General features: G+C 43.8%; 1 protein-coding gene across 1 annotated transcript in view; it reads right to left on the reverse strand.

The window, feature by feature from the left end:
- Positions 1 to 27,138, reverse strand: part of LOC147691898 (5'-3' exonuclease PLD3-like) — a 93,369-nt gene that overhangs the window by 18,421 nt on the left and 47,810 nt on the right. The window contains exons 9-13 of the mRNA XM_086938171.1: positions 24,591 to 24,718; positions 24,094 to 24,294; positions 22,167 to 22,306; positions 21,009 to 21,174; positions 11,395 to 11,494 (exon numbers count right to left, since the gene is read on the reverse strand). Of these exons, the coding sequence (XP_086794297.1) occupies positions 11,395 to 11,494; positions 21,009 to 21,174; positions 22,167 to 22,306; positions 24,094 to 24,294; positions 24,591 to 24,718 (735 nt within the window). The remainder of the gene's footprint in view (positions 1 to 11,394; positions 11,495 to 21,008; positions 21,175 to 22,166; positions 22,307 to 24,093; positions 24,295 to 24,590; positions 24,719 to 27,138) is intronic.

Consider the following 27,138-nt stretch of genomic DNA (forward strand, 5'->3'; position numbering starts at 1 on the left):
CAGAAAGGTTTCAGCCCATGGAGTGTGTAGAGAGTAACACGACGTTGGTGCACAAATGTAATTTTTCGACACCTCCTGAAGCAAGCAGTTGCGGCCGGCCAGCAAGACGGGCGGGTGAGAGCTGAGGGGGGACAGGAGTGTTGCGCAGGGGCAGGCAAGGGTAATAAAGAAAACTTACCTTCCTCGGGGCCTTCTCCACACCCCGGACCGAATCACGCGCCATACCGCCGCCTCAGATACTCGAGTGCAGTTGTTTGAAATGCACCAGGCTGAGCGGTGGAATCTCAGCCAATCCTGGCACTGCATTAGCTGCACCACTGCGCCAGGATTGGCTGAGAGCAGGGTTAGTGCCTGCCCATATGAGACCCCGGGGGTCCGGGTCCCTCGCAGTATGAGTCGCTGTTGGGAAGGGAGGGGAAGTGACTGTACCATGAACGCATGCGCGGGCAAGTCCAAAAAATGAGTCTCCATACATTGTCATGCGCAGCCTGCAGCTACGCTGTTTCTGCAGACTGCTACTCTGTGCTCTCATTGTCAATTACTGCCACAGCCCCGCCCCACACCTTCCGCGATGTCAGCCTTGTCCCGGTAATTGAGCTAGGGTTGCCTCAGAGAATTTAGTGAATGCATGCTCACGCAGTCACGCTCAGATTTAATTATAATGTGAATATGTACATTTTTAATACTGCCTCACCGTGACGGTCGTCCATGGCTTGTGGGGCAACGCCCCAACGCCCCTAATGGACGCACCTGATGATACTTGCTGGTTTGCTGGACACGAGTAGCTACTAGGTAAATGTAAGATTGGGAGAAAAGGGTGGAGTATTCCTATTGTATATTGAGCTGGTTCATGATCGGTACATTTCTTCAACTTTTATTTTTGTCAATGACCATAGATTGGGTGTGGATAATGGGAAACATCCTTTACAACGCAACTTTTACCACGCAGTACCTTTACAACGCAGGTTTTTCAAGGCAAGTCATTACAACGACTTGCGCTGGGGGCGCTCTAGGATAGGTAATAGTTTAATTTACTATCCAAGACCTTCCCTACTATCCACAGGGACTGGAGTTGAAATAGTAAATTAAACTATTCACTATCCAGCACACCCCCAAAGCAAGTCGTTGTAACGACTTGCGTTGAAAAACCTGCGTTGAAAAGGCATGTGTGGTAAAAGCATGCGTTGTAACAACGGACATCCGTGGATAATGAACTGAGGTGAAGACTGATTCCCCCACAGCCCTGACAAAATGGCCAAGAGTGTATGGCAACGAAACATGTTGGCCTTTTGCAGTTAAAAGTGGCCAGTGACATGTCTGCTTTTTAAACTGAGGACGCTCACAACTACTAATAAAGGACGTGCTGTATGTGAGAGGTACCTCTATTTTAAATTGAGAATCGTTTTCTCATTGCACAGTTGGGGTTGAGAGAACACAGAGAGCTACAGAATTTCAGTGTTGTCCGTCGCACACTTGTTTATGTTGTTTGACTTTCCACCTCTAATGAATTTTCACACACACACCTCTATTGCTTTACTTATTTTTTGTTGTGGCTGGAAAGCAACCGATGATGACAACATGGGCATACTGGCGAGTACCATCCAGCAGCCCTTTGTGTTTGCTTACGTGATTAGTTTTTTAGCCTTTTCACAATTTTTTTCTAAATTCTTTCATATTTTGAGTTGTGTATAAACATTAATTTCAACCAGGGTGGATGCGTATTTAATTTGGTTATTGACTAATCTTTTTAAAGCCGAGCAGTAAAGACTAATCAGTTCATGGATTGCTAACCGGAACTGTACTGGAAAGGGTTTTTTTGAAAATATTTATACCCACCAGGAGTCTTTAAAAAGTATGCCTTAATGCTCTCTGGGATCAGACCCAATATTGTTTAGAACAGTGTAGCCTCACAGGCTGTCATTATAAGGTTAAAATTAGGAACTGTGTCTTTAAGAACCATGAAACCACTAGTAACCCATCATGCTCAGCAGGTGGCAGTTGCTTTAGTTTTTTTTAAGGAGATGTATTAGAATAGAAGATTCCACGGATACCTCTGTCCATTCCACGGGGGAGGGAGGGTTGCTTAGGACTAAAAATTCCCATGCGAGAGAACAAGAGTAGCAGGTAAAAAACAATTCCTTCTTTTGTAGTGGATTTCCATTTATAGTCCTAAGCACTGAATTAATTAGAAAGCCCATCGCCACTAACAGCGGTGGAGAAGACAGTGGATCAACTAAGGTAGCCTTTCAGCAAATCAATTTCTGAGGGAAGCCAGCCCTACTTGAGCATCTTCTCTAGGATCAGACGCTAGTCAATAGTGTTTGGTGAATGTGTAAACCTATCTCCACGTGGCGCTTTTGAAAATATCGCTATAGGAATATTTTCCATTAAGGCAGCAGTAGCCTCTTTACCTCTAGTGGAGTATACTTTAGGTTTAGTTAGGAGTGTTTTGGTAGCTTTTTGATAGCACAACCGGATACAGGCAACTATCCATCCAAAAATATATTGTTTGGATGTGACTAAACCTGTATGAACTGGATCATAGTTGATAAACAGTTAATTTGATCTGCGGATGTCCTGTGTTTAAACACAATAGAATCTTATAACTCTCCTCACATCCAGGGAATGAAGAGTTATTTCCGCTGGAGTAGAGGGATTCTGAAAGAATGTATGTGATAAGATGGTCTGGTTGACATGGAGGTCAGAAATCACCTTGGGGAGGAATTTCAGGTGAGTCCTTATGACCGCTTTGTAGGAGTGGAAGACTGTGTATGGTTCGTGAGAAAATATTGCTTGGATCTCGCTAACCTTGTGAGCGCATGTTATTTCTACAAGGAAAGCAGTCTTCCAAGAAAGGTGTTGCGGAAAGGCTTTGTGAATAGGCTCAAAGGGATATTGCACAAGGTGTAAAAGCACAATGTTAAGTTCCCAGGGACGTAAGGGACGCCTAATGAGAGGGAAAACCTTCTTTAACCCTTCTAAAAATCCTTTATCACAGGGGTTTTGGAAAAAGAGGTTTGTGAAAGATGTTTTCTGTAGGCAGTAAACTCTGCCAGGTGAGTATTTATAGAAGAGAATTGCAAGCCAGATTTAGTCAAGTATAGAAAGTATGGAAGAACAACAACTTCTTGGCATATAGTAGGGTCGATGTTCTTAGAGGAACACCAAATGGAAAATCTCTTCCGCTTGAAGGCATATGCGGACACATGGAAGGCCGCTTAGCCTCTTTGAGAATCTGTCTTGTGACCAGTTCAAATGTCCGTATTGCACTAGCTCAGGAGCCATGCATCCAAATTCAAGGAGGAGAGATTGGGGTGAACTATCTGGCCTCCGAATTTCATTAGTAGGTCTGGTCTGCATGGACGTTTGAGATGTGGATGCTCGGAATGGTGAAGGAGGTAAGTGAACCACCACTGACATGGCCACTCTGGAGCTATGAGGGTCATCTTGGCTCTCGAGTGAGACAGCTTAATTAGGACGGCCGGGATCAGGGGAATCAAGGTGTAAATAAGTTGCCAGATCAGTCGATACACAGGGTATTACCCAGTGTCCGCGAATGGTAGTACCTGGAGGCGAAGCCACTGCATTTTCTGTTTTCTGCGGTGACAAACAAGTTGATGATTGTTGGGGTATACCACATTTGGAAGCTATTTTGTACAACCTAATCGTGCATGACCCATTCATGGTTTTCGTTGAGAACTCTGCTGAGCGCGTCTGCCTGAACATTTTGGACACCTGGGATATGATTTGCAGTGATTTCCAGGTTTGCGGGTAAGAGCCATCTCCAAATCGCCTGGACCTCTAGTGATAAGGCTTTGGATCTAGTTCCCCTTGCTTGTCGAGGTAGTACTTGGTGGTTATATTGTCCGTCTGAACAAGCAGGGTCATGGTTGTGAATGATGGGTGAAAGGCCGGCAGCTAGATGAACTGCGCGGAGCTCTAGGAGATTGATATGGTAAGTAATCTCTCTGTCCAACCATGTGCACTGAATATGGAGGCGATACAGGTGGGCTCCCCATCCTAGTAGTGATGCATATGTCACAATGGTCTGAGAGGTGACTCGTTGGTGAAACGGTAGGCCTTGCACAAGATTGGTTGGAGAGCACTACCATTTCAGGATTGTTTTGCAATATGGACGATTTGATCTTGTCTTCACAGTTACTCGTCAGTTGGTCCCACTGGTCCTCTAGACATTCTTGGAGAGACCGCATGGGGAGGCGAGAATTTGGGATGAGGAAGATGCATGAGAAAAGATGATATTAACCTCACCATAGAATAAAATACCTTCATGAGAGTATGACATTTCCGAAGTATTGATAAGCATTGTTCCTCCGAAGGACACGGTTGGCATGAAGCCCCAACTGTTGAAAGAGATAGCAGGTCAACTTGAAGTGAAGTTGGGCTTCCTGAGATGTTGACGCCTTTATGAGCCAATCGTCTAGGTATAGATAGACGAAGATTCAGTGCTTTCTCAGATGGGCTGCCACCACTGCCATGCACTTTGAAAATGTTCTGGGTGCTGACTTTAGGCCACATAGAAGTACTAAGTACTGATAATGGTCCTGTCCTACAACAAATCTTTAAAATGTTCAATGCTTTCTGGCGATTGGAATGTGAAAGTATGCACTGTGAAGCACTGGCGTATCTAGAGGAGGGCGGTCCGCCCCAGTCGGCACTAGTTTGAGGGCGGCGGCCGCGCGACACTGGTGGCCTCAGCGGCGGCCTTTACAATTTAGGACTATGATCGCCATGATGGCGAGAACGGTGGCACGTTGGAGAGTGCGACCTATTCCTCGGAGCTGGAGTGCCTCTAGAGTCACTGGAGGAGGTGGTGGTGGAAGAGCCGAAGATGGTTGTGCCGGTAGTGCCGTTGGTGGTAGAGGATTAGACAGAGTTGGAGCAGGTGACGTAGGATGAGGAGACCAAGATCATGGCACCAGAATAGGAGAAAGTAATATGCTCTTGAATGTTGAGAGTCTGGAGAAGAATATATTCTTCTCTTCTTTCTTATCTCATGTTGTCTCCTCGATGTCGAGAAATTCTACGACGTTGACATTTCACTACGATGTTAGAAGTTGTTTCACTCCTCAGCCTCAAGCCACTTTCCGACGACTATGCACCCCTTAACGTTGACTCAGCCTGCGAGTCGATGGTGTATGGCCTTTTAACTTCGACTGGGGTTGCCAAGACAACGAAGGACGTTGCTTTCTCGGTGACGATCCAGCTCTTGACGGCTAACAAGTAGGAGCTGTAACTTGCATTCACATCGATCCTCTCGACATAGACTATGACAAATTTATTTTTTGCCAGAAAAACTCTTTTCAGACCTTCCATCTCCTCTAGAGGTTGAGGAAAGAGCCCTGGTGGGGGACTGAACTTCCCATCGCTCTGAGGTCCCACCTTCAGGCTGTGTTTGGTGACACTGTCTCTCTTCAGTCCCATTAAAGTGAATCTTCTTCCTTTCAAATAAGGTGAATCACGAAAAATTCCTGCAATGATGGTATGCGTCAGGAACATGAGATGGTAGCAGACAGATGATACAGACATCATGAGGGTCTATTTTGGCCTTCTTCCTCCCACATCTTGGGCACTTGTCAAATAATGAAGGAATTTGTTTTGACAAAACACCTCACTTTTCAGTCAGAAAACGACAGAAAAAGGCAGGGAGAGATGAAAGACATAGAATAAAGCGTTGTTACCAATTTCTGTAGAGAATTTTGAGGGAAAAAAAACACACAAAAAGGCCAAGATCAATGCTTCAGGGTCCTGTCCGCAAGAGCAGGAATAAAGAGCTTAAGCAACTGCCACCTGCTGACCATGATGGGATACTGGTGGTCTCTGGGTTCTTAAAGGCACAGGCACTATTTTTAACCATATATTGATAGCCTATGAGGATCAGTGATGGCCGGTAAGTTTTGGGGGGAGGGGGGCAGGCGGGACACGCACACACGCTCACATACACATAATACTCACAACCAGGCACACACACACACACACACACACAAACACATTCATTCACAACACTCTTTCCCAAACATTCACACATGCATGCACGAACGCACCAAACAATGTAAAAAGAACTTAAATCTCACTTACCTTCAGCCAGCTCTGCTCTGTGTGGAGGTTCCAGGAGGCTTGGGACTGCTGCCTTCCCTCATTGGCTGACGTAAGGTCAGCCAATGAGGGAAGGCGGCAGTCCTATCGTCATCACAGAGTGGGATCGGGTCAGGGAGACTACTGACGCCACTCCACTCTGTGATGAAGTGTCACTGATTGACACTCGACCCTGGGCGCTTCAGAGCTTAAAACTGAAGCGCCCAGGTGCGAGGCAATCAGTGACGCTATCCCTCATCACTGAGGGGAGGGCCACAGCAACCTTTGCTGAGCTGAGAAAGTCACACCCAACGGAGCTGTGACTTTCTCAGCCCAGCAAAGTTTAGTTAGCCAGGAGCCAGCGCTAAATGCACATGTGTGTCTCCTGGCTGCTTAAACTGAAAGTGAATAGTGTCTGTCAGGCTGACTTTTGTTCAGCCTGACCGACACGGTTCCTACTGGGGAAAAAGGGGGCGGGGCAGGGCCCTTCGGCCCAAATGGACCAGCCACGCCTTATGAGGATACACTACCTTCTCTCGATCTCAGTCACAAAAAAAGGTTTGTGAAGGAGATTTATGCGGTTTGCCAAAACATCTTGAAATTATACACAAATACTTAGGCCTGTCCCTTTTTGACTTCATGATGAAGAATTCGGCCATTGTAGTTAACGAATATAGGCTGCATAATCTGTCTTTCTTAAGTATCTTTGGAGGCCTTCACAAAGAAAGGCAAAGGTCTACACTTAAGGAGATATATATTGAAGAAGTGGTCTGGGGTCCCTGCATGTAGGCTAGACTATTCAGTGCTTATGACTATACATGGAAATCTCCTACGAGAGAACCATACCCAACTTCAAGATATTTTGTTAGTCGATATTCCAACTACAGTATTTTGCAACACAACATTTTGGTGCTCAGTTTTCTGAAATACAACTGATGGAAATATCAACAAGGTTGCATACCTTATGTATATCCATTCAACAATACTATAAATAACAAGTTTTAACGTTAACCATGGTGATGACATTCAATTCGTTAAAAATGTCTAAATTTGCTATCCTTGAATTAGCACCTATGCCTGCAGTTACACACTGACCCACTACAGGAAAAGCTAAACCACTGAGCTATCTACTGGTATTCCTGAACCCTGGCAGTTGATGAATATGAGGGATCACTGCTGCGTTTGGCATTTCTACTGTCTGCTGAGCACCAAGAGCTCCCTTCAACCATGAGACAGACAGAATTGGAGCTGCACTCAGAAGGTGCTTGGTGCTGGTGAAGAGCCCCTTGCGTGGGAAAACCAGCCTTGGGTGGTTTATGTTCCAGGTCAGGGAGGACCAGGTATGGACTGTTGCTATTGGATTTGGGTCGAGACAGAATTGCATACAACTGGGTCCAAACGGAGCTGGCATGGTAGGATAAACAATGATGGATTGGAATACTACCCAGAGTCATTCACAGTGGTTGCCTTATTGCAAGCAATCCTCCCCATCATCTTTTGTGTTTCTACTGGTGGACTCTACATCAATAGTAACCCCTCTCTCAACTACCCATTTTTTGTGGTCCTATACTTTAGGGCTGGGTAATGTAATGCTACAAAGCTTTGTAGTGCACTGGCATGCTGCCAGATTAGAACGAGAGCTACTGTGCTGTAAAGTCAGTGGCAGTCATGGGAGGTTGGGTTAATAGCGTTCTTTGATAGGTTTTCTCATTTAAGGTAATTCTACATCTGATTCAGTGGCAGAGTGACCATACTGCTCACCTAATAAATTAATCCCAAAGCAGTACCTCAGTACCTCCCTTGGAGGTAGGACTGAGTACTGCCAGTTAACCAAGGAAAGCGTAAAACAAAGCTCAGACAAAGTACCTGTCAGCATGCGTGAGATGTGAAGTAGCGCTTTACACTAGAGATGCTACAACCACAGGATATTACCCCCCACCCCCTTGGCGTCTGGCTACTTGGAGAGTAGCCAAGAGGATTGCTGGTCGTCCTGAAAAGATCCAGCATTGCTAGCTAGAAGGCCTTAACTTGCGTTTGTCCAGCTGAAGGATCAGAAAACTCCAGCCTTGACGTCTTCTGTGCCAGGAGTTTGCCAGATATCAAGAAAGGGTTGTGCGTCTCCAAACAGCATGCTGATTCTGAATGTCCCCTGGAAAGAGACATTATCCTCAAGGAAGAAGATTTCTCCTTCTAATAGTGCTTTTAGCTGGGGTTTTTTTTGTGTGTGTGTGGGGGGGGGGGGGGGGGGGAGTTCTTGGCAAAAGATATCTGGTCCTCTCGCTCTTTGATGAAAGCCTGGTAGTGCAAGAATAACATGCCAAAACATTGAGCCCCAACCCCAGACATCTTGTGGGTTGAAACCCAAGGTCTTTTGAGGAAACATTTGACCCAGTTACTGCAAAAACCAGAGAAAACCAGAAACAGACGTCACAGCACAGGTTCTGGCATAATACACTATTGTAACATCACGTCCAGTGCGGAGTTGTAGCTGGATCAGCATGGGGGCAACTGGTGATGGTGGAGGGTCATTAGCTCATTACTAGGGAAGAAGTAGTTTGAAGTCTAGATGGAGTATTGATATGGTGAGAAATCTCTAGGGAAATTATTCACCAGAAAGACATTTCATACTGGAGTTTAAATATATATATATATATATATATACACACACACACATACACACACACAAACTTATGGCCTGGAAATGGTGTACGAGAGTGGGGAGAACTAATCAACATGACAATGGATACTTAGAGACGGGAGTAGTAAGAGTCAAGAGCAGTCAAGAGGCGAGGCCAAGACTTCAGGAATGACTATCCTCTCAAGAGAAATGCTCTTTACCGGAATGGTATCGTTGGTGGCTTCATGAGAAAAATCTAAATAGCTCTGATTCATATGTGTAGCCCTTACCCAGCTAGTGCACTCCAATTGCATCTGTACCTACCTCAAAGCAAACCTGTGGGTGTGCCAATTGTGTTTCTTTGCGTAGAGGGCACAACTTAATAGTTCAGGCTGCTCCGAGTCTATGTGAATAGGATTGTTCTTGTTCTGTAACGCACAGGGGAGCCTGTGATGATGGAATGGAATGTTCTTTAACGCAATTTCAATAGTGAGAGGCATAGAACACTACATTATTGTTATTCATCACTTTTGACGTCGGAGTGAGCCTCCCTAAGAGGAAGATCGATATTCCTGGACTTGAACCCGGTTCTCAATGTGCCCCAGAACCCAAGCTGCACATCACTGATGGAGAACATGAACTGTGCAGCTTGTAAATTGAGGACATGGTCTAGTAATTTGGGCCGGTCTTTTAGGGAGATGCCGCAAGTCATTCCATATGGTTGGTGCTCGTCTGTTGGTGCACAGTAAATCAAGCTAAAAGCAACTGAACAGAACACTAGTCAAAGATTTCCAAGTAGGAAGAATGTTTCCTCATACATTTGTACCCATCAAAGCTTTGCCCTGTAATCATGGCTCTGGCCCATTGAAAAATATTTGAATCATTGTCTTAAAAACAATATTGTTTAGAGAAACAGTATATTTTCATAAATTCATACAAGCCTGCTGATATGTAGGTGAATGGTTGGCTTACTGGTGGCATGGCCAAACAACAACGGGTAATAGGACAACAATACCCTCTGTGAAAACGTGGAAAAAACTGTATACATTGTCTACGTACAACTTCTAGTCTGTTAGAAATGAACTACTAATTAAAAATTGAGAGAGATCTGCTTAAGGATCTACTAGAACAGGCAGTGAAATGTTCCGAATGCCACAAAAAGAATCACCTTGCTCAAAAGAGAACAGTCTGGTGACAAAGACCTGCTTTCTAAAACTTTGATTTGTCCATTGTACGAATGCTTCACCAGCAAATCAGAATGACTCCCACAGTTTTTACTGCTGCTTCAGATCGCATTTTAGTATCAAACAAATTGCTTGCTGAGTGTACTAGACAACAGCAGGCAGGTTTTATTAGATTGTTTTAAATTGATCTTCCAAAGAGGTTTTTTAAATTCCTGTTGCTTCTGCTGAGCATTTTAGAACTCTATTAATGAATGTCCCAGTGGGCATTGGCATTCATAATTGCCTTTCACCCAGATTATATGCCCTTACCCTTGGCTTGTGGCCCATAGCATATTTATCTTGTGTCTATAAAAGGGTCGTTATTGTATCATATCCAAATTATTGTTCAGATTAGGATCAGAATGGAAATATGAAACAGTTGTTTTAATGCTAATGGGAACATATCTTGCTTGGCAGCAATCTCTAATTTCTCATCCTGAACACTACAGAAGCAGACGGAGAGAAGATCAAGATGGTCTTCATTTCTAAAATTTAGAGTTTGGCGGATGGGATACTCCGTCAAAACGTGACGATATCCTGGCCACATTTTACAAGTGCCCTATACACTTTTTCTGGTCACAACATCAGCAGTCCTTTGGCCTGGTCCTAGACCGACCAGGTGCGCATAACTACAGGACACACTTATCATTAGGGAAGTTAAGTTCAGTGGTACAGAGTCCAGGGGTGTGATGAACCCACTGCACTAAAATGCACTTGTAATACGGTGAAAAGGCCAACTCCCACGCTTGTGACAGTATATCCCGTCTGCCGAACTCTAAATAAGGCGCCACGGGCCAGATTTACAGTTTAGTGAGCAGCCTGCCGACCGTCAGGGTAGCAGAGGTCTTTCTCTGCCCACCCTATCACCGGACGTGGAGCGACTTTGGTGCCTTCAGAGTAACCGCCATCATGGTAGCTCCTCTGAAAGCACTGACTGAAACTTGGTGACTACTTACTAAACTGTCAGCCACTCTCAAAACTTTTTTGTTTTCCCAAAATTAAATCCCAAACATGGAGTCTTTTTTTGGTAATTTTTTTTTTTTTTAAAAAGACCCTGACTTTGAGGGTCTGGGGAGTGGGTCATGTTTCCCTGTTCGGGACTGCAGGGTTTCGCTGGCCTTCCCAAACTGAAACAAAATACATCAGATTGCTCACTCGAAATAGGGCTGATGGTATGATGTATTAACATCGAAGGCCCAAACTCCATCAGAAGCATAATAGTCCGCCTGACTCCAAACAGGATGGCAGACAGCGTACACCCCCACATTTGTGGCAGAATACCCTGCCCGCCAAACACTAGATTAGGCCCCAGGTTACCCAATCTACACAATCCACTTAGCATCTCTCTTATATGCGCTCCATCTAGGTTTAGAACCTCACTGAATCCTGGACTTCATTAATATTCTTATGGCCTCCGGTCCTCTCCCTTACAAGGCTATCTTGTCACACCCAAGCACATACCGATATACGCGATCCGGTCCGTCACCATGTACTTGTTGTGGTTGACACGGCTGAAGGGAAACGTCTTCTGCTTCTCAGTGGATGGAACGACGAACAATTTCTGAAAGACAGGTGGAAAGTCAGTCAGTTATATCTCGAGCGATCACTCAGACTTACAATGGTAGCTACTCATTTTTCTCTGGAACAAACTACCTGCAATTTGAGGGTCTGGAAACAACCAGTAAACACTAGCAAGTCTGAGAATGGAGATGTGATTCCACAGAATAACATGTTACAGGTTTACACACATCAATTTTTACATGTTTTGCTTTTACAGTGGTCTTTAGACCACGTTAACGGTCTAGTATTCAACTGCGTACAATTCTATATAAACAAATCGGATTATGGTCTCAGTAGCTGAAAATCGAGACGATAGTTAGTTGCTTTATGGTCCTCGCCCACTCTTAGACTTTCGGTTGAGATTGCCAGTAACAGTTCGCTCTATTTTGTACATTTTTCGCTGCGCTCTGCCTGTTTTCCATTTGTTCCTATTTCTGAGTTTATTAAATCTGAATCGAGTAAATCACAATTGCGCCAGGCCATTGAGTTCCTATGTTTTATTTTTCCTTTCTTTTTAGGTCGAGCATTTGAGAACTCTTGTATACTTTAGTATACTTATTTGTTGGCTAACAGGCTACCCACTGCTTTTCATTTGTTTGTTTCAGGGTTTTAAAAAAATATCCTTGCTTGCTGGTGGTCAGTCCTGCCTCCATGTTCTTCTTTTTTCCCTTGCATTTCTTCATACGGAGTAGGGCCCAAGTACGGTATCTTTAAGCTGTGGTTGTTTTTCTGTTATTTGGGGGACTACTTTTTAATTTATTTCCTGCTTGTGTTGTACTGTGGGTGTGTTCAGCTTCCACCCTTCCATCCCCTGTTGTTGCTGTCATCATTCCCTCACCTCCCGCTCAGTTTATTCCACCTCTTCCCCGGCCTCTCACCTGCCCTCTTTTCATGTCCCCCCCAGACCCCACCAACCGTTAATCAGTCGGAGTTGCCACCAGTCCAATGGCATTAATTGCATATTCTCTTGTTGCCCCCCACCCCTCCACTTTGTCCTTGTTTATAGTTACACCATGGCCTGGCCTCTCTCTCGCCCTGTTTTCATGTCCTCCCAAACTCCACAAACCGTTGTTCCATTGACACAGCCAAGAAGAAGTTAATGTTCCAGTCCTAGAAGTTTCTTTCATAAAAAATGTTCAGCTCTAAGTGCAATAGAACAAACTGAAGTGAGTCCCAATCAAATCTTCCAGAATGCAGTACGATGTTACACAAAGTCCTTGAACAGGAAGACTACGTCCATGAAAATTTAGATTACTAGCAGGAGGAGCATCGAGTAATGCACAGTCCTACGTACGTCTTGTTGCTCAACTTTACAGACTCTAATTGGGCAGATCCTTCAGACATACCTCAGATCTCACGTGATCTTTAGCTATAATAGAATGACGACATGCGCAGTTTTAATGATTAATTCCTCAGGTTCATAGATGCAAACACAAGCGCAGCTGCTTAAATCATTGAAGCCATTGAGTTATGCAGGTAGTTTGTAAAATGAAAATTATGATAGGGCAATAATGCTGGAGACATTGTCCACATTAACCTTGGTTTGTACCAAGCTATTCAACAATAGTTGTATTGAGAAGAGTCAAGCTTAAACAATCACAACCAAACATGTCAACTGCAGTGCTCAGTGATCCAGTCAATTTGATTCTTTAAACCATCTCATAGAAGAGCAACATCTAGACAAATATTTAAATGTTTATGCCCAACTGTGATTCACAGGATTGAAAAACACTACAATTTATTGATCGTCAGGAGTTATTTGCTGAAGGCCAACTGATTGATCTTTGTTGCCCAAGAGATTTAATTTTCAGTTTTGTCATGTCTTAATAGGTGCTGGTCAGACTTATTTATTGTTGGAGGGGACAAATTTCATTAGTGATTGAAGAGAGTCTGATGTACCCATGACTCAATGACCAAACCATCGACGGTTGTTCTGCTATCGACCATCAAAACAATCTACTAATCCTAGGACTTTGAATTTTGGACGAAATTGGATAAATAATTTAGATAGCAGAAAGTTCACCTACAATTTGTGATTGTATATGCATAGTATGTACCTTTGTTAATATCCATGGACGTGTGTTAGGTTCTGTCCCTTCTGCCTTTATTTATTTTTATGCAAAAAGAATAGGTGATGGACGTAATGCTGAAGAAACCAAACATTCATCCCCAGTCACAGATCTGGTCTAAATACAATGCGGTTTTGCTCGACACGCCATTCCAGTTTGGACCCAGGCATTTGCATATCAGTCTAGGTCATGCTCTCTAAGGGAACAGTCCAGCCGAACTGCAGTGCCAGGTACTCCCTGAACTGGAAACAAGCATCCTGGGACCTGTTTCAGGGTATCATCAGTCAGGCTAGCTTGAATCTGGTGAATAGAGAGTACGGGGCCCACATCTGGGCATACCCTTCCCACTTAAGGTGACAAATGCAAAAAGAGCAGATGATGGATGTAATGCTGATCAAATCAAACATTCACCCTCAATCACAGATCTGGGTTAAATCAATTGTTTTTTTGCTTGCAAGGCCACTCCAGGTTGGACTTCTCATACTGGTACATACGAGGTGCAGAACCGTTCATAGTACTAGACTAATGATCAATTAGGCCCAACATTTTTTTTACTCTATATTGCTAATGGTTTCTTTAGTCAAACCATAGCAACTGACTCAGGATACCATACTGCCACTTGATGGTATTGTACAATATTGGTATAGTTTATGACTGCAAGGGTATAAAAATTGTCCAGGTTTATTCACAGCAAAATTTATGGAAATCCTGCAAGATGATCTAGCTGTATTGTTATTCACTGATGACATACTTCATTGAGAAGACGGGCACCCGTAAGGGGGCTCTTTTGCAGAGATCTTTTGTTTCAAAGCTATAAGTGGGGTTTAGGGCCGTAAAGTGTAGATAAATGTGTTGAAAGAGAAAAAGTGCGTGGGGTAGAGTAGAAAAATAGACTAAGTTGTGCTCTCAAGTCAAATTGAGTCTGCTGGTTTGACTAAAATAAAAATGTTAACCCTTGATATAATGTTCTCTGGTTGCTCTAAGAAAAGGTCAACATGGTTCTTGCCTAATCTGTCACAAAAAGTCAAACAGCAATTCGTCAGGACTCAAAAAAATGTATATCATTTACACAGTGTTTGGAATCGTCCTAATTAGTGGGGATGTTAAACTAATCACTGGTGGAACTTAAATATGGTGTACCTTTTTAGGAAGACCGAACTGTAATAAAAATAAAATTATCACTATGCATAAGTCAAATACTCCATCTTGTCCAGCATGCAATAAATTCCTCAACCTGCTTTTAACAACAGTGTGCTTTTTGACACAGTAAAAGAATTAAGAAAGAAATGGTGACAGGCAAGTGACATATCTAAAGACATAAGCAGGCAGATTCATTTCATAGACTGTGGTGGGAGAGCTAATTTTAGCATCCTAAAAGGGACAAGGAAACATAATATATGCCCCAAACGTTAGAAAAGGATAATGTAATCTGAGGTGGTATAGGAGGGAAATGAAGATGTCAAGTACTCACTGCGTTGGTGTGACATTAGGACTGAATGACCCCGCTTGGGAGAAAGGCAGTAGTGAAAGAGTGGGTTATTTATGCATTCAAGCAGGCTCACTGCACAGGTGTTTCCAATACGGTCTCAAGCATAGATGAATTGTCAGAGAAACCAGGGCACCATATTAGACGTTCCAATCCAGGTAAAAACGTTAATCAGGTACCTGGATCAGGGGATAGTTTATGGGGCAGTTTTTTCGGGGTCCGGGACTGCAAATTAAGTAAAATTATTGTCGCCGGAAACTCATGTATCAACTAATCATGCGGTGGCCGTGTCACAATGGCATGTCGTCTGGTGCGGAAGGTGGAGATTCGGAAATGCCTGACCGGCACCATAAGCTGTTTAGTATATCAGCAATGGTCTGCGGAGGGAGAGAAACATGTCCATGAATCAGCCGAACACAGCATCGATCATGTGGCTCTCGGTAATGGTGTGTGGCCAGAAGGAATGACAAAAATACAACAAGCTCATGGGAAGTGTAGTTTCTAATGAACTGTGTTCTGCCAGGGCTGCTGGGAAATCCAACGACTGGCGGCTGGACACTGATGGGAACCAAAGTGTCATGTCCAGTAGGGACTCATGCATCTATTGAAGGTAGTGGTTGCTACTGTATGTACGCTCGAGGTAACCGAGGCAACCAAGGTACCTGGGGGTGGAGAGACAAGAAGTGTGCATGTCTAGCCAATCTACAGAACATCCTGGTGGATCAGGGGATTGGTGATAAATTGAGTCTTGAGTGCAACAGAACCACATGAAACTCATAGGAATAATGTGTATGAGCTCACAGTAGACCAAATACTAGATAATGAAGAGATATAAAGTGTAGATGAATGGCCAGCCCCTGGAAAACTCAATGGGTTGGAGGGAGCTGGAGTAGTGGAGCTATCATTCAAATTACCTACATGTTCATGGGATTGATGGGATAAGATTGATTGTCCATTCAATTCATTCCATGGAATGTCTTCATTTAGCAACCCCATTTATGTGTGGAGGGACAAATCCAATGTTGTTCTCTTCTGAAGAGAGCATTCTTATTCATGTGTGGGTGTGCCTCTAGGATCATCCTACACAAGTCTTCTGGTGAGTGTCCCTGGTTTGTGAAGTGTGTGCATATCTTGGTCTTTATTCTGTGACACCGAATATTACTACGGTGTTCCGTGATGTTTATTTTTACCGATCTGGTAGTCATAGGTTGTTGTAGTCCGACAAAGCACTTGCTGGAAGTGACGCGATACGAACGAGTCTGAGACAGAGCTTTGCCCGTCAGACAAGTAGATACAATGACCATAGCCTTTTTAAACCGTGTCCCGGCTAAATAGAGTCCAAATGCCGGGAGATGCGGGACCCGAACAGGTGATGTGAGGGTCAGGAGCTTTGAGGTAGTAAGTGACAATACGAACCCCCTACGAGCGATACGGAGCATTGAGGCTTAAGCGTTTACACAATTTGGGAACACATGTTGTTAACCTTGTTTCTGCACCTTTTTTTTACCTGACTACCATGCAGCCTATGACTACAAGGCTACTCCTTTCCCACACCCCTTGAGATACATACTATTCTCCCTAGTAGGGTAAGAACCATATGAAATAAATACCTACACAAATGAGGCTGATTAATATGGGCACCACACTCAACTTAGAGATGATAAACGAAGTGGTTGCCTGTTTGGACATCGATGTGAGAATACAGTTATGGCAGTGTAGTGGAGTGTGTTTTAATTGGTATTAACGGTTCTATGAATATAAATACAATGCGAGTATTGGCTGCATGCTGTAAGTGGCAGTTTGGTGGACAAGATTGCCCAGGAATAGCTCATTCTTTTTGTCACAGATCACTGAGTGAATGGAGTGAGAGCACACCAAGCACGATGTGAGTGTGAGTAAAATGTGATAAAATGCAAAACTGTTTTGTTTTTGTTTCTTCACACTCTGGTCTTGCAGGCGGATTTATTTAGTACAAAACTGGATGGAGAGATAAGTATACCCTCCATTCAATTCACAAGGGAGCAGCTTTCTGCTCCGTCACCATAAACATATAGGAAAATCCTTTATTTAAATCCAGGGAGGGAATCTCATTTTGCTCTGAAGACAGCCCGAGACTTAAGAGGCCTTCAATCAAGGGCTGTAACATGTTGACATGACATTAGGGTCATAGGACCATTACCTCCGGATGACCCCTTGTATATATATTTTTAATATCCACTATGTCCCCGCCAATAAAGGGATACCTGGGGAATGCAGTAGGATTTTTATATTTAGAACCCTGCCCTACCTCTCCTAAGCGCTCCCTGAAATACGGTCGAGCCTACCCTGACTTTTAGGAGTTGGGGTGAACCCTATGACGAAGCATGACACCAATAGGGTGTGTGAGGGTTAACTAACAAACATGAGTTGCTTCCTTTGCAGCACTTGAATGGGTTACGCCTCGTATGTCTAATTCTAAGCCCTTACGGGTTGGGATTCTTCTGGTTAGGAATAGTTGACTCCGGAGGGTGTATCCACTTCCCTGAATACCTCTCTTACCCCCTGGCTTTGGTAGAGGGCCCTCTTCCATAGCCTATGGTATAGAGTCATACCGATATACCTTTTGTTGCAAGGGCATATCTGCGTGTATATGCAATTGGTGGTATTACAGTTAGTAAGTCTCTTCTGTATCCAGTTCAATGTGTTTGTCAGTTTTTCCTTCCTTTGTCGTATTAGTACATGCACATACAATGGCAAGGGAAGTGCCCCATCACAGGCGTTAGGTCTCTGATCCAATCTTAGGGTAATAATGGTCTAGTATGTATGAGCAGGTCCTTCATATTCGTGGGGAGTTTGAAGGCAAACCAGGGTTGCGGTATAGACGAATAGCCTGTTTGTAAGATACTCCAGTGCTTTTTGATAATCTTACGAATTCTATTTGAGTCTGGTTGGTATGTTGTAATGCACGTCAGAGTGTCTGCCTGCTGTTTTGTATTGTGTTCCAAGAGTGCCTCTCTGTTGGTATTTTCAGCCCGTTTCTTGGCTATTCTGATGTTGTGTGCGGGTACTCTTGTTTTTCCAGATTGTCTGCTAGTTGTTGTGCCTCAGTGTTGTAGTCCTGCATGGAGCTACATGATGGTGTAGACACAAAAATTGTCCATATGCTAAATTGTCCCTCAGAGCGTTTGGGTGGTGACTCCTGTAAAGGAGTAAACTATCTTCAGAAGAAGAGAGTTTCCCAGATAAAAAAAGAGGGAGAAAAAAGTAAAAATCCCCGAAACCGACCAGGGCTGCGAAGAGATGTAAAGATAAAGCCAGAAGAGCTTAAGTCTCTCGTAGTATCAAGGCCTTCAAGTAAGTTGGTTAGGACAAGAGAAAATATTTACTCTATCGTGCAGAGGAACTAAGGGCCATCAATAATGTCCTCATTTAATCCCTTAGGTTACGGAGGTAATGCCATGACTGTAACCAGCGCACAATATAGGCATATGAAAACAGTAGAAGTGTAGAACCAAGTTTGAAGGTGATACAGATGGGTAAGGTCACAACATCAATAGTTAAGTAATAGTGACAAAACCATCTAATAACTAATTTCCTGGTCAATTAAAAATATAAATTTTACCAGACATTTCCCTATCTTTATAGGCACCGTGGTTGAGATAATCGAATTATACCCACGAAGAGAACCTTGATAGTAAAACTGTCGGGCCAGTATTCCATGAAAACAATAGATAACGAGCAATAAAAGTAAGCAAGGTTGGTCAATATCATAATCCACAAGGTTCGCAGATAGAAACATGACATGTAACAGTAGGGACCCATTTTCACAGTGAGGAAATTTTGATACAAATTGTATATATTCATTTTTTAGAAAGAAGATAACTGGTTTTAAATAAAGTTCAGTCCTGAGGAAGGCGTTTACTCAATTCAAACCCAAGCACCGAAACGAGTCGACAAAAGGACCATGTGTTTTTAATAATTTTTAATTGTAAAGATTGTTTAATTGTATTTACTGTCATGTTTCGTGCTAAATGTTTGTAATACATGCAAGCTAAGACTCATGATTCAAGTTAGCAATGTGTAGAAATGGAATATTATTGACTTGAGCAATTGATGATATATTGTTTTTGATTGTGTACATTTTAATCAAATTATTTCCTAATAATAAACCTGAGTGAAATGAGGAATCTATAGAGTTTTTGTTTTAAACATCCTTACATGTCATGCTAAAAGTGGATTGGGAATATCTGTGATGTGCCAAATGGTTAATAACTAATTGAATAGCACAGAAAGGAAACCCCCCCCCTTTTTTTGAAGGAGTAAACTATTACAGTTGGCTAGTTTTCTGTATATAGTAGGTCAACTTTCCCCATCCCCAGTCAAGGTGATCATAAGATCCAAGAAAGGGATCTTTTAAGTTGAATTGCTGCTGATAAAGCAAAGGTAAGGGTTCAATGTGTTAATCCACTAACAAAAGGCCTCAATTGTCACGCTTTTGCCTTTCCCAAAAATTAAAGTGTCCAATGTCATCGATATACCTGCGCCACAGCAGTATATTTGAGTTGAAGAGATTAGATTAAGAAAAATCATATATAAACATGCCAGGCTAGGGACAAACGTCCTTCCCATTGATGCCCAGATAAATGAACTATCTACTGATCCAGGTACCCGATTAATGTTTACCTGGATAGGAACGTCTAATATGGTGCCCCGGTTTCTTAGACAATTTGACCATGCTTGAGACAGGATTGGAAACACCTGTGCAGTGAGCGCGTTTGAATGCGTAAATAACCCACCCGTTTCACACTGCCATTCTTCTAAAATGGAAAAGAGAGGGTAGATCGTTTAGTGGTATCGACATACTGGTGCAGAGAGTATATGGTATCTTCATTTTTCCCTATACCACTTCAGATTACATTATCATTTTCTAACGTTTGGGACATATTTTATGTTTCCTGGTCTCCTTTAGGATGGCAAAATTAGCGTTCCCCCCCCCGCCATTATTGAGGAGGCCTGAGAGCCACCCTACTTGGGGACTATCCATGCTCTCCCACCACAGTGTATGAAATGCATCTGGCTACTTCCGTCTTTCGATGTGTCACTTGCCTGTCACCATTTCTTTTCCATTTTTTTCACTGCGCCAATAAGCACACTGTTAACAGCATGCAGAGGAATTTATTGCATGCTGGACAAGATGGAGTATTTAATTTATGCATACTGATAATTGTATTACCACCAGCAACAACAACAACTTTATAAATGTAGCACTTGCTTTCACATAATTATTCTAAACATTCTGTTGGAGTATCTGGCTGTGCTTCTTGCAGCTCGGTGGGAGCTGATCGACTTGCTCACCATTCATTGTTCACCCTGGGGGGCTTTGCAATTGCATGTTTGCTTGTATTGGTACATTGCAGATGCTGGCTCACCTGCCACCAAAATTTGGTATGTCTTTGGCAGCTCCATATTCAATGGTTTCCGGCTCTTCAGCACCTGTTGCTTTTGCAGCATCTCCCACATTGGAGGCATTAGCTGCTTTTGGGGTTATACAACCTGCACACATGGCAGGAATCTTGAGATATTGTGGACTGGTCCAGCCCTTCATTATTTAAGCCCCACCCATCCCCCCTCCATTCCCAGGTTAAATTCTGAAACCACCTGGAACTGAAAAAGTATGCTACTGAGGACTAAAACTTTAAATGCAGAGAAACAATCTGACAAGTCCTTCCTAGGTAGATTGGGACCAGATTCCTCTCCACCACCTCAATAAACAAAGCATTATAAAATCCTAAACGGGGTTCCTGGGCCAATAAAATGAATAGCTGATTTGCTACTAAGACATGAAAGAACAGAGGCTTACCAACCTGAGAGCAAAGATTATATGAAACCGTGTGAATCTATAAGAGATCCATAGTGGGATAACATGTGATGTTCAGACGTTTTCATTATGCATTTTCCAATTCCGAGGTCATAAAACTCACCACTTCGATGGGGCACTCCAAGGACTTACGGCTAAGCACTTGAAGTGAGTCCAAGAAAATGAACATGGCTCTTTTCGAGTGTGGCCAACAGCTGATCAGGAGCCGCACTGTAACCCCACGATCACAGGCCGCAGAGCGTATTCGATCATCAATCACCGGCCAGAATCTGGAAGACAGAAAAATGAGTCAGACAAAAACACACCAAAATAAAGCAAAGAACTACAGACCTCATGGTATGTTTAATGAACAGGTTACAATTAAATACGTAATGGTTATGGATAAAAATGGTTTTACATTTTCACTTTTACTCTTTTGAGTTTTGTTTATTTTAGTAAAGGATTTTAACATTTGGATTTGCATCTTGTATACTGTACAGGTTTTGCTGGTTTTTTTAAGCTGTATATCAAAGCATAATAAATACAATGTGTTCTAGCATAAATGCGGAGTTTGGTGAGAGAAACATGTAGGTTTTAAAAAGAGCCCAAATTCCAATGGGGTAACAAAGCGGAAGACAGCTACAAACTTTGTGTACAGTCAGCTCCCAGAGTGAGCGCTGCAAGAAGGGGAAGAGCTGGTTCACAACCTGCCTCTAATGCCAGATTGCACTCAACTTATTTGCAGTTCACAACAGACTCACAACCATCCAAAAGAAAGGGAGATCACTTACAAGCCTTTTTGCTGTACACAGCATGTTCACAAATAGTCTGAAGAACCACAGGGCACTCGCTACCTTTCTACAGAAAAATACTGTATTTGCAACCTATTTGTACAGCCACAGAGCACTGAAGCTGCTCTAACTCTAAACTGAATGTCATCAGAGCACAGTCACAGCCTATCTATTGAACAGGAGCAGAATCCCAAGTTTTCTGTAGAAAGGAGCATCTTTAGTGTTGCACACAGGGTGTCAAGCTTGCTCATTACCTATCTTTAGAGCCAAAGGTGGATGCAAGCTTTATTCAGCTGTTTGAAAGGTCAGTGTCCAGTCCCTACATCTAAATGCTAGGTTAAATCTTAAATACCATCCTGCATAGCCCTAGATCACATCCCGTGACTACGCCCACATATGTGCACTCTTTTCTCGTCACTGCCATCTTACCTCACACCATTCTCCACACATGCAACAATCCTGGTGGGCAGGAGCCTTAGTCGGTATCCTACCTCTTGGGGTTGCTGTACTCCAAACGTGGCAAGTAGTCCATCACTGCAATGTAGATAAACTCCTTGGCATCATCGATGGCGGCGAGGATGCTGTCGAGGTCAGAAGTCCGGCCCGCTGCACAGAGGGCACTGGGGGAACTCTGAAAGGTAAGCGGACAGTGCGCCTTTGAGCCCAGACATGGCTGCCCACTGCCTTTCCTAAGCTTATGGGCACCGTTTCCCTCCATGCTATCAACCACCATTATTCCTTTTCTGATACAAGTCATTGTTAGGTGCTGTCAATCTAATTGGTTCAACTGAAGCCTAGCTGTGGCGGGACCACTGGCACTAGGTATTTCGGGGAGATACATCTGTGTGGCAGTAATAGGATGACAAACGTTTAAGTCAATTCTCCTACAAGCATTGGATGGGTGAGCAAAGGAAGGTTCAAGCGTGGACAAGAGCATGAATGGGAAGGGACAGCAAGCAATTAGGCTGAGCAGGGTAGATGACACAAGCAGAGGAACTACCAGCAGAAAGATACAGGGAAAGCAAGTTGTTGAATCTTTTATGCAAGGCGAGGAAGTGTATGTAGAAAAATGGACTCATGAACAGGCTAGGGGAAATAGTAGTCAGTTCCCAACTATTCCAAGGGATTTGGCGAGGTAAGGGGGCAACAAGAAGGTGCAAAAATAAAAAATAAAAAGGAAGTGGAAGAAGGTGCAAAAAAAATAACGTTTTTAGTATAAGAAAGATGTGGAGAGGGAAAGAGAGTGATAAGCCTTCAGGATAAACAGAAAAAGAGAGGGAAGAGAAGGAAGAAAGGAAAGACAGAGCGTGGACTGCTGTGGCTGGAAGGAGGAATGGACACTAGCAGTTACGTCCTACCTTTCCCAAGTGATTCGTTGAGATGAAGTTAAAACAAAGGAAGAATGGGCAGAAAAGCAAGAGGGGAGGATAAATATAAGCGAAAGGGAAAGATGTGACAAAGTGGGAGTGGTGACATGAACTGAAAGCGATATGTTGGGATTGTCATTTGACAACTTTGTGCCTCCATCTCTACTTTGTACAGAAAATCTATGCTGGGATCTGGTAGCCAGAGTTATGGAGTCTGAACATCACAGATTTTTACTAAGTCCTTTCTTCGGTCTAGGTCCCTGAACCCCATCACAGTTAGGAGGTCTCAAAGAGCAGTTATGCACTGTAAAACCACTTGGTATATTTCACAATCTGACGATGGTACAACCTTCTGATATACTTTCCTATGTTTAAGCCAATGTATATACATTTAAAAGATATAGCTCTGACTGAACATGGAGTTTACGGTTAGCTAATAGTATGTCATAATGCATCAGGTTTTCACACTTACTACTGCCACCTCGATAAAGCCCCAACAGCTCAAATTCACTACCCTTCAACAACCCTTCAACAACCAAGTGTACAAAGGGAGTGCAACAGTACCCGAATCAATGATTCATCAGAGAAAAGGTCTAACAGAAGCTTTCATTTCTCAGTCAGACTACACCCCCTCTAAAGAAAGACAGCCACCCACTTTGCATAATCAGAACCTTGCAGAACCCTCCTGTGAAACTGTCAGATACATGATCCACCAACCAAGGTCCATAGGGAACTGAAGGCATCCTTCAACCTCCTGCTACCTTTCGTGAAGGTGAGAAGCGCTCACCTGGCCTCCATGACCCTAGACATCAGGTAACACACCTCAAAAATGGTTACTGAAGCAAACAAGTAAAATCCCAGGCAAACAAGATGCTCAGCTGTGGTACTAGATACAGAGATGTACCTGTAATCGGTGCTAACCACTGAATTCAACATTTGATGATTAGCATGCTGTACCACTTCTTGATTGCATCAAGATCCCCCGATGTAGAAAGATACTTGGCTGTAGCACAAACTAGGTAAAATTGAACGAAGATTCAGTAATACTTACTGAAATGAAGACCTGGGCGTTGCTGCCATTTAGGAGCACATGCTGCGGGTGGGAAAGGCTAGAATCAGCAGAGAAATCATTGGGCCAGCTTGAAGGAACGGCTGCTCCTTCCTCACCCAGGTAGCTGTACATCTGGAAGATTTTGCGTAGATCGTGCGCCAAGCAGCTACAGTTGTAGAGTACAGCCCCCAGCTCCTTAACCTGCAAAGGGTAAGATTGTGCAGGGAGGAGTATGGTTGGTAGCCCTCCTAATGGGGCAGGGATGTGAATGATAGTAATCAGTACTGTGGTTAACGCTAGCCAAACGGTTATCAAAGTATGTTGCAAGCCGTGCAAGTGCTGCATAAGGGACTGGACTATGGAGCATTGGTACTACCTCAGTAACTGATTATCAGGCCCCAAACTCTTGTGGCATGCCCCGTGCCTAAGTGATGGAGCGTAATTCCATGATGCTGCTCAATCCTTTGTTGCGTCACTAAGAGAGACCCAGTGGTTACCTGAGTGAGAGAGCGCCAGTCCATGTTGGCACTGCCAATGTAGATGTGCTTCTTGTCCACCACCCATAGCTTCGTATGCAATACTCCTCCTAAAAGGGTTTTGAAGTCCACTAACTTTACCTCAGCACCTGCAGGAGATAATGAAGGGGACAATGTACATTATCATCACCTAATCAAACATCCAGATACCACAAACTAGAAATCCTCACCCTGGAGCTCTGCTTTCATCACCCTGAACCCATCTCTAGTGCCCAATTTACAATATACCCATAAAACCTACCATGTATAGGAACCACTGTTACACCCCACCATTCTGAGCATTCCAAACCATCCAGAAGAAGAGAATACGATGTAGCTTAACTCAAGCATACAGGGATCAAAATGAGGGAAGCGCTTCTACTATCATTGCTTAAACTGGGTAAAGCGCCGGAACACTGACTTCCGTAGGCCGTTATCGCTTCTTAACTGTGATGCGAAAATTCTGGCCAAGTTGGTCACAACCCTACTAAGTCTACTTATGGAAAACTTTATCTTGCCCGATCAGTCAGGGTTTGTGCCTGGTAGGGCTACCTCCCATAATTTGAGAACGCTCTTTGCAATTTTAAACAATGTATCGCCTGAAATCCCGATGGCCGCCATTTTTTTTTTTTAGACGCTACCAAAGCGTTTGACTCTATAGATTGGGATTACATTTTTAGAGTGATTCTGCGTATGGGGTTTCCAGCGCTGTACTTGTGGTGGATTGAGTTTCTAAACTGCGGGCCAGTAGCGAAGGTCCTCATAAATGGTGACACGTCGCAGCATTTTGGCATCACTAGGGGGACGTGGCAGGGGTGTCCCCTCTCTCCATTGCTTTTTGCAATAGCAACAGAGCCGGTCACAGCGGCGTTACGGCAGCGCCACAATGACAGGGCACTCAGATGTAATCTGCGCCAGATACTTGTTTCACTGTACGCAGATGACCACCTTATACGTGCGCGACCCACAGCAAAATCTAAACCCAATTTTAAGAGAATTTATAGTGTTCGGGCAGATTTCAGGAGTCCAGATAAATTGGGGGAAATCATGTGTTTTCCGACTTACGGACACTACGGCGCGCTTCCCATTGGATTTTCCACAAGAGTGGTGTGGAAAGGAACTAAAGTACTTGAGCATTAGGGTCAACAGAGACAAAGAGGAGCTAATGCGAATGAATTACGGGACGGCCATGATGAAAATAGGGGACTATGTGACGCTCTGGGTAGCGTTGCCCCTTTCCATGGCGGGACGCGCGTCTTTGATTAAAATGGTGGTACTCCCCCGGCTGCTATACCTTTTTTTGAATATCCCCTTTTATCCGGGCATGCATTTTTTTAAGATGCTTAAAACAGAGATAAGACTGGTGTGGGGAGGCAAACAGCCCAGAGTGCAATGGTAGGTGATGACAAGACCCTATTCTCAGGGAGGTTTTGGCATTCTGGATTTTGAGCTCTATTTTTTGAGCGCGCAAGCCCACTATGCCTGGTTTTGGGTGAAACAACCGAAATGCATGCCCCAAATAGCAGCAGAACATTGGCTTTCGCACCCCACGCCGTTAGGAGAAGCACTCTATGCTGCGATACCAGACAGAGATAGAACACCTAACGCACTCGCGAGCACGATAATCGCGTGGCGGCGCATAGAACGTATGCTGGATGTCCCAATGCTGTACTGTTCATTGCTGCCTCTCGCCTACCACCCTGCAATGCTGCTGTTGCAGGAGGGGGTTTTTATGAGCTTCCAACAACGGATGCGTGTTCATACTTGGGGGGACTTATATCACGAAGGCCAATTCCGCACTGTTGACCTCATGTTACAAACGGAACGGGGGACGCCACTGGATGTCTTTCTCTACATCAGATTGAGGCAAGGGATAAGAGAACTTACTACGGAATTCCCAGCAGAACCGCAATCACTAGCCCCACTACAGTAGATCTTAGAGAGAGATACGGCTAAAAGACTGGTGTCAATGATATACGCGCTGGTGCACTCACATAAAGTTACCTCGCCCCCACGAGCGCGCAGGAAACGGGAAGAAGAACTAGGACATGACCTAACAGATGAGCAGTGGGGGGGAATGCTGTTCGCAGACTGAGCGCATGTCTGCGAGCAGCAGACTCAGGTTAACTCATTACAAATTTATACATAGAATGTACTACACGTCAGCTAGGATGTATAGATTTCAGCTGAGAAGAGATGATAGATGTGACAGGTGCCGTGCGACTGGAGCAGACTTCTTACATTTAGCATTGGGATGCCCCGTGATAGCGGATTATTGGGAATAAGTGTTTAGTGCATTACGTGAAATGGTAGACTCACCACTAGAAGCCACACCACAAATGGCGCTGTTGGGATGCGTTGCAACACTAAGGGCAGAGAATCGTAAATTCACAGCGCTGGTGCTTCTCATGGCCAAAAGGCGGGTGGCGTGTAGATGGGGCAGGGGACGTACTCCTAAGTTTAAGGAGTGGCTTTCTGACCTAATAATGTGCCAGGAGCGGCTATCAGACTATGCTGAATTGTTGCCCAT

The sequence above is a fragment of the Lissotriton vulgaris genome, chromosome 9, assembly GCF_964263255.1.
Source record: "Lissotriton vulgaris chromosome 9, aLisVul1.2, whole genome shotgun sequence".
Lineage (NCBI taxonomy): Eukaryota > Metazoa > Chordata > Amphibia > Caudata > Salamandridae > Lissotriton > Lissotriton vulgaris.